The sequence below is a fragment of the Benincasa hispida genome, chromosome 8, assembly GCF_027475165.1.
Source record: "Benincasa hispida cultivar pf3 chromosome 8, pf3_genome.v1.1, whole genome shotgun sequence".
Classification (NCBI taxonomy): domain Eukaryota; kingdom Viridiplantae; phylum Streptophyta; class Magnoliopsida; order Cucurbitales; family Cucurbitaceae; genus Benincasa; species Benincasa hispida.
The window spans coordinates 42211230-42220497 of NC_143485.1; the positions used below are offsets into that span (position 1 = coordinate 42211230).

Genomic DNA, 9268 nt, shown 5'->3' on the forward strand with positions numbered 1-9268 from the left:
CTACATGGGGTTCATGCCCTTTGTGCCCTGAAAAGGACTCATGTGTATCAATGGAGTGTTCAACCCCTTCGATCATTATTTCTCCATCAATATGGACTACATCAAGTCCTTCTAATCGGTCCTCCTTATATCTTATCTCATCTGTGCTCGGTACAAGTCTCGACACAACAATAGTTTGTACATAAACAAATGAGAAAGTCAGAATGCATGAAACTATGATAGATTACTTACTAAGCGATCCGTTACTTACTTTTTTGGTTGGAAAACATTATTGCTCAATGATTTATAAGATGGAGCATGCGAACAAGTCCATCTAAGAATTCTAGGAATTGTAACCTTGCTGATTTTGGTGGCTATGAACTTACTTGATGTGGATAAAATTTCATAAGCTCAAACCTACAATATGGGAGATTTGTTACACATAAATAACACACATATTATATATTAAATTGAATAAAAAACAAAAGTACATACCTAGAATGCAAGTACGAATCCCTTTATATAACAATACGAGGCATGGTTAGCATTTTCTGCTTTCTTTGAATCACATGTCTCCTCCTTCCCATGCATGATAGTCTTGATGTTGTTCAATATACGTTTATAAAAGATAGAAGACCAATCGTAATGTACAAATTCTTCATGGACATCGAGAATCCCAAATACATTCATATCAAATTGGGTTTTCTTGTCTTTTCCAATCATCACCATCTCGATGAATAACGACAATGCAACCAATAACATCTTCGTCATTAGTAAAATTGAACTTCTCGAATGCGATCTCCACATCCTTGCAAGAACTATCCTTTTCATTTGGATCCTTCAGTCCAAGAATGAGATATCGTAGCCTCTCACCAGTTGTTTCTCTTTCTACTATTTCTCTAGACGGCCACAACCCAGTAATCAAGTTAAAATCATCTTGGGAGAATGTTACCTTTTTCCCTAGAATGTTGAATGATATAACGTATAAGTTCATATCTACTACCTCCCTTAATAGAAAGTGGTGGATTAGTTGTCCATTAAATACCAGATCTATATTCAATAGTGGGCTAAATGTTGTTTTCCTACACATTCTCATTTGTTCTTCTGTCAACTTATTCTTAATCACAGAGGCGATTTTGTAGACTTGGCAATAAACTGTAGCAGGAAAATATTTCTCAGCAGGAACGACCATTTTACTCTTCTTACAAACGCATACACTACAACAATTAGTAAACCATCGCATAACAAAAGCTAAACAATCACATGACAAAAACTAAACGATCGCGTAAAAAAGCCCTAAACGATCACATAACAGATAGTTAAATGATTGCACAATAAATATCTAAATGATCGCATTATAGATATCTATACGATCACACAATAAATATCTAGTTTAGTATTATCTGCCCGATCATTTAGTATTCTTTAAACGTTCACTTAGTAATCTCGCTTAGTATTATCTAAACGCTCTCATAACTTTAACTCAACGATCGATTATGAATGAATAGGCGATTAAACCCTAAACGTTCGTCAATGTTAGAATATCAACATGCATTCAAGGAGAAGAGTCTCCTTTTTTTTTGTTTTTGGATTATTTTATGAAAAGTTTCCATCACATGAGTGGAGGAGAGAGGAAAACAATATGAAGAGTAAAGAGATGAGAGAGTGAAAAAGTAACTTAAGTATAAATTATATTCCCACCCTTTTATAATTAAAAACCATTTGATTTGTCCTCTTTAAAGTTTTTGTTGATATTTTTAACTTTTCTTTTTTCAATTTATACTTTTCAGACAATCTGAAAAAAAAAAAAAAAATTGTATCACTTTATATTGTGAATAAGTGATTTAATTTTAACTTCACATAATAACTAAATATTTTTTGAAATAAATAATAGTCAAACCTTTTCATTTGCCATGAAATCCTCTTGATAATTTTACCGAAAAAATTCATGTTCTAAAGAACTTTAGCGTGTATTGCACATATTTTGTAACTAATTATTAATAAACATTAACACAAAAACTAAAAGTTGGTGAATCTCAAAATTTAAAGGGACCCAATTGAAATAACAAATCTAAAGGATAAAATTATAACATTTTAGAAACTAAATTAAAATCGAACTCAAAATTGAAGGATTAGAAATATAAAATTTTGAAATTTAGGAACACATATATTTTTATCTTGTTTTTCCGTTCAAATAAATAATTTTCTTAATCCTTGGTCAATGTGGAATATAGTTCTTATAGTAATAATAGTAATAATATAACAAATGAATGGTCAGTCTTTTAGTTTAATAAATAGATACTGCATTTGATTGTATGATGTTTGTGTGCTTGTTGCTACTGTCTCCAATTCTTTAACATTTAGAGACGATCGAGAATGTTATTAAAAATTATGTAATAGTATATATGAAAAACAAGTATATAAAAATATAAAGTAATTAGGATTATTTTTAAATAAAGAAAAATGAGCCAACTTATTTATAAATATATCAAAATGTCATTATCTATCAGTAATAGATTTTAATAGACTATATATTTACAAATATACAGATATAACAGTCTATTGGAGATAGATGTCTATCACGAATAGATAATGATATTTTATAATACCTAAAAATATTTTTAATAATTTTATCATTTAAAATATTCTTCCAATAAATTACAACCTTCCTTATTAGTATGAAAATGACATGGCTACTCTACAATGTAGCCTATACTAAATCTAAAATTAACGCTTGCTTGTAAATAAATTAAATGTTTTTCAATTTAATGTTTCTAATTCACTCAAATTTAAATATTGAATTTTTGGCAATAAATTAAATAAACTCAACTTGCTAAAAACGTTAATATAGACTTCGACGTTGACATGAGGGAGGTTAATTATCTATCTATACGATATTAAATCAGACAATAAGAGAAGCATTTTTATCTTCCCTTTTTGCATTTTTATCTTCCTTTTTTTGCCTTTATATCTCATAAAAATTGATATTTCACCCTAATAAAATATTTTCTATTTTACATACAATATCACACTTTCTGAATTCTCTTTGCATCACTTCATACAAACATATCCTTTTACAAAATTGTATCACCCTGTAAAGACATATTATTTCACATTATAACTACAAAATTTTCAAATAATAAATACAAATTTTTCTACTTTTATCCGACTCTGTCTCTTCATTTTCAAAATGCTATCGAAAGAATTTTATTATCAAGTTTTCGTTGTCCATTTCACGATAGCCTCGATCTTCTTTCGTATCTTGGTTACATTGGTTGCTTTTTTCCATGGGTTTCTATTGCCATCACACCCAAGACTCCCTCCTGAAATTTTCTCTTGATCAAGGTGAGATTCTTCTTCTTCTTCTTCTTCTTTTTTTTTTTTTTTGGAAAAGAAAAAAAACAAGAGAGGATATTTAGTAAAAAAGACTAAAAAAAGTAAAATATACCACTCAATTAATATCAAGAAGTCAGTAAAAAAAGGAGAAAAGAATTAATAGAAATTTGTTAGGGTGAATTTGCTTTGAAATTTACTTGGTCATTGAGATATGATATCGATGTTTATATATATAAATGATTAAAATAAATATATTTTAGTAAATATATAGGTTGTGGATCTCTAAAATATATGTATTTCGTTAGGTAGTTTTTTCTAAATCTTTCTTAAGCTTTTTCTTATTACTTTCCCCAATATTTTTTTTCTTTTCTTCGTTTTTTTATTCTTGGTTCAATCGCATCGGATACGTTCGGCCACATCGATCTCCTCTCTTATTGATCTAGTCTACACAAAATTAATTAATGTGAAAGGGTTGGAGATGTAATTTCAAATTGTAAGTAAGTATTACGTATAAATTTATTAATTTTTTCATTTTTTCCTTCCATTTTTATATGAATTTTTTAATGATTACTATTTTTTCCATCCCTTCATTTTGAAACTTTTGGAAAAACTATAGGTTTATAAAAGCAAACCATTCCAACAAACTAAAATATTTCTTCCGCAACATTCATTTTCATGGTTTAAATTCTCCACTCCCATCTATACTAAGAAACATCTCTTCTGCAAGCAAGGTAATGACCCGTTTGTACAACTTTTTTCCTCTTTTTATATGAATTTTAAGGCAACGATAGAAATAAATTACGATAAGTTTTTTTCTTCAATTTGCTAAATGAGTCTTCTCCAAATCGACTTATTTAATATATGAAATAGAATTTGGATTGAAAAAGAAGAAGCAAAAATAAACCAGAATTGAGTCTTTTGAGAAGAAATGAAAATGAGTTTGAATGGAGAAAATGAGACGAATAAGAGATGTGAAAATAAAGAATAAAATTTAAGAGGGAATGTTAACAATGACGATTATTTTATATTCATAAATATACTATTGCAAATTGGCCTCACAACACTGTAGAAGACATGAAAAGTAAAGATGCCACAACTTTGTTCATTAATGTATGTTCCATTATTTGTGAGAAATTACAGAAAACTTTTTAATTTTCAAGTTGTCAAATGGATCTTCTCTTAATTAGCAAATTATTTACTCTAGTTTAATTTTATTCCTTTTGGTAGTGCACAATTATAATGAGTATCTTCTTTTTTAATCCTAAGAAAAATTCATAAATTTGTCTGATTTTTAAATTTAATGTTAATGTTGAGCATGTAGTCTTTGTTAGTTCGTAAAATTTTATATTATTGTTACGTGATTATTTTTAATTAGATCTTTGATTAGATTTCTAATTTATTAGAATCTTAAATACCTTATTTATATATTTGAGCCAAAATGTTTATTTAATTTTCATATGTTGGAATTTAACATTTTTTATTCATTATGTTAGGAGAACCACCCAAGACAACAATATAGAATAACATAATCAAATTCAATAGATTCAAAAGATCTAAAATAAATGTATTAGTACATATCATACATATCTCTAACTTTTTATCTTAATTTATTCTCAAATTTACTCTAATAATAAGAGTTGTACTATTTTTATAGGAAAAAAAAATACTTCGATTGAATCACACAAACATACTAGCAAAACTAGCGATCATCAAAATTTATGTTTCAAGTGTTTCGAATATCCAAAAAAAAAAAAATATATACAACTCATTTTATATTGTTGTAAATTAACCTAAAATAAGATACATATAGTTTTGGCCATTAATTATTTTATTTTAGTTCTCATGTTAGATATCTGTTATTTAAACTTAATAAAATCTAAGTTTATTTGTTCTTGATATTTCATAAACAAAATTGATATTCTAAAAAGTAATAGCCACATCCATGGCACGTGTTTTATAGCTAGTTTTCTAAAAGAGAAGAAGGGGAAATTAATATTTATTGTACATGATAAAAAAATATATTGATAAATAAAAAATTGAAAAAAATGTCAATTTATGTCATAGATTTTAAATGTTGTATAAATTAAAACTTTGAACTAATAATTGTATCAATTCAAACTCTAAACATGTGTACAAATTGATGCATTGACAATCTAAAAAATAAACTTAATAAAAGGTCTATAGTGATTCACCGATGACAATTTATGAGTTTACACTAGAAGAAGAAGAGACTCTCCCAACACCATAAACACCCATCGAAAGACGACTAGTTGGGAGAGAGGCTCTCCCCCGACGCCGTAAAGTAGGATCGAGAGTATGAACTCACTTTCGATGTTGTATAGTGCCCGTAGGGAGTTGGTTCATATTCCTGACGCTTGAGGAAGGAGTGTCAGGAGTTAGCCAATATCTCTTGACGCCTTCATTAAGTCGCTAGGAGTTGGGCAATAATCTCTCAACGGCCCTCACAAATTTGCAATCAGATTGTAGATCTAAAAAATATGGATTTAGGACTAAAGCGATCACACCTCTCTCCGTCGATCTCTAATCTTCGTCCATCTCCGTTAACCGCACTTCTTCTCCATCGAGTTCCGACTAAGTTCCATCGTCGATCATGCCTCTCCAATCTCCAACCATTCGCCCGTCGTTTCAACTAAATCCGACCGTTTAGGTAAGTTTCGCCTCATTTTAATTTTTCTTATTATTTAGGTTAGGGGTTTTCTTATTTTTGGTTCTTCTTCTCTGATTCTTGGAGTTTGATATCTTTATTTGGTTATGAATTCTTGACATTTTTGTATAAGATGTAGAAATTTATATTACCTTGATTATTATTGGGTTTCCTAATCCTTTTACTTAGATATATTTTGTATCTATCAATAGTGACCTAAATCTTATAGGAGAAAAGTACTTGATAGGTCTACTTTGATTTAGAAAGTGAAAATCTATGAGTGTGGTTCATGGAAGTTTCAAAAAATTGATGCAAATGATATAGCTAGCTTTGTTTTAGGTAATTACCTAAGTGTTTCTTATGTTTACGAATTGTAAAAGTATGTGTCTTGTTAAGCTTCAATGTTGTGTTCATGAAGTTTAAATGTTGGGAGAAGAGAGGTTGAATTGCATTTATTCATCAAGTCTAAACTTACACTCATTTAAAAGCGGTCATTGAAGATGGTTGGATTGTAATAAGTGTAAGTTTGTTGTGTTTGTGTGTTTGTGGAAGGCTGGTGTGAAATGTTAATAATTTGGGCTTGTTTAGTGTCTTAGAATTGTCTGTAGGGTTCATTGAAGTGGGTTGATATATAATCTAATATCTCAACTCAATTATATTGTAGGCAAATTTGATTCTTTAGAGGTACTTTTGGAGGTTCACAAGCTACATGTAAATACACTTCTCTGGTACTCTCTCTATATGTAAACATTAATTATTTTCTAGTATACATATCTCTCTTATATGTAACAACAATATTAACAACAGTTTTGGTTACTTTTTGGATGCATGTGAAAGCTTCCGTTACTCAATTATTATTGATTTGGGTTCTAAATTTTAGCTATGAAGATCAACATTAAAAATAATTAACCTAATTATGAATATTCTAAAAAAAATTAAGAATCTCCCGATGATTAAACACCTCGTTGACAGATTAATGAGCAATTCAGACATAATGAATTCCCGTACTGGTAGCCACCCCAACACTGTACATACGACATCAGAAGTTAATTCAAACTCCCGACGGGGTGGCGATTGATGTCGGGAGTAAGTCTCCTGACGATCTCAACGACGTTGGGAGATGATCTTCCGACCTGTTTTTTACTATCTTTCGACAACGTAGAGTACCTTTTTCTTATAGTGTTAATTGAAACAATTATAGTTCTAACACTATTTTTAAATAAAATTAAAGAATGGGATAAACGAATATACTTACGAAAATTTAGATTTTAAATTAATATAATGATTAGTTCAAGTTTTAACTATACAACTAAAAAATTTATGGATAAGATTTGATATTTTTCTTAAAAAAAAAAAAAAAAGAAAATATCAATTTTATTAACCAATAGTCATGTCAAATAAAAGACAACAAGCAAAGCTTGCAATATAAAGTTAAATATTGCAATATTAAATAATCAAATAAACCCATCGAAATTAATACTTTTTTTTTTGTTTTGTTTACAATGTTTATATGGAATAATTGAACTTCAAATATTAAGCGAGTTAAAATATTTAATTTAAATAATTGATGCGATTTCAAATAAAATATTACAAGAACAGCTATATATATATATATATATATATAAACAAATGAAAATAAGGAAAGGTATTTTAATTAGAATTTGCGTAGAGAAGGGAATTTCAAAATGAGAAATATTTGGACCACTCGTATTAGACCATTCAATTCAAATACCTATAATTTTATCGCTGATTTCAGTGCCAAATATTTAGTGTCCATTTTATTTAGTTCTGACCTAAATCTAGAAATACGTGTCTCTATCTTTATCTTCGTTAGAGTCCAAGATAGAAATTTATTTTATGACAAATTTGTCCTTTAGTCTCATGTTACTTTTTAAATTAAAAGTCATTTCTAACCCTCTACTTATCCAAAGGGTCACTGGTTTAGGTAAATATCTAATGCGTTTTCCGACCGGAGAAGTCATTTTTGGGGGAGAGACTACTCTAAATTCTTAATTTCGAAACTATAATTTCAAGTTGAATAAATTTGCCATTTTTATTTTGTCTTTTTTTTATTTTTATAAAGAATAGAGGAGGATTTGAACTATTGACCAGATTTAGTTTTTTTTGCTTTCAAAAAATCTATGACAAGATCAAACTTTGGTAAATTTAGGGATACTCAAATTAGTTATAAATGTTGTAGTTAATATGTATTAAAAAAAATATTGAAAATAGAACCAATAATAAACCATATAGAAGTCCAAAAGTCATCATCACTTAAAATTATGTCACATATCAGTTCAACTGGCTTAATGCATATTGTTAAACTAAAAAAAAAAAGTCACATAAGAGCCCAAATCACACCAATCGAAATAGATATTACAAAAAACACACAACAAAATTAAAATTAACAAGTACTAAAAAGAAATTAAAATTAACAACAAAATGTTTATCATAAGTATAGCTTACTAGTATTTAGTATGTACTTATTCTCTTGATATTAATGGTTTGATCCTCATGCTTCCACATCGGTTGTATAATTTTTAATTTTGTGTCTAATACATTCGTGAATTTTAACATTTTCTTTTGGTTAAATTAACATAAATGCCCCTAAAATATGCCGTGGTTTAATTATACTTATGAACTTTGAAAAGTTTCATTTTAACCATGAATTTTGATTTTTTTTTCTTTTTTTTATCTACAAACCAGCCCTTGAAAGGGTTTTGTTGTTAAGTTCATGTAGGAAAAAGTTAACGTATGCTTCATGTTGCTTTAAAACAAATCTAAATACATAGGGAAGACAAACTTGGAGGTTAATTAGGGTTAGTAGCCCAATTATAAACAAAAGAAAACAAAATTAGAGTCCTAAAGTAGGAAGGAGGAAAAAGACGATTGACATGGTTTACAATTGCGTCATATGTTTTTACTTATTTTGATGTATGTATGGGCGGAGCCACGTAGGGATTAGGGGCACGTGCCTCCCTCAATTTATCCGTCTTTTGTATTTTTAGAATAAATTATGATATATATATATATATATATATATATAAGTTTAACCTAAATATCAATACTGGTGGTAGTTGGTAGGTGTGGAGTGTTATTTGTTTAGTGAAGCACAATGGTTCAAATCCTACACCTAGATAATTTTCATCTTTAATGGACTTTTAAAGCCCAACTCATTAATCCTACAACTTACCAACATTTTAAGTGACTTTTCACCTAAATTTTTTCATTTTTAATAGACTTTTAAAACCCAACTCATGTAAATCCTAATAAAACGAAAATTGGTCT

The 9268-nt window shown here is 28.6% G+C and overlaps 1 protein-coding gene across 1 annotated transcript; it reads right to left on the reverse strand.

Moving 5' to 3' along the window:
* Positions 1–670: 670 nt before the first annotated feature.
* Positions 671–1171, reverse strand: LOC150034599 (uncharacterized). The gene has a single exon (XM_090316790.1). The coding sequence runs from the start codon at positions 1169–1171 to the stop codon at positions 671–673; it is 501 nt and encodes a 166-aa protein (XP_090172916.1).
* Between the last annotated feature and the right edge of the window lie 8097 nt (positions 1172–9268).

Bases quoted from the DNA above. Each gene is read 5' to 3' on its own strand.
- LOC150034599 (XM_090316790.1), bottom strand. From the start codon at position 1,171: ATGGTCGTTCCTGCTGAGAAATATTTTCCTGCTACAGTTTATTGCCAA.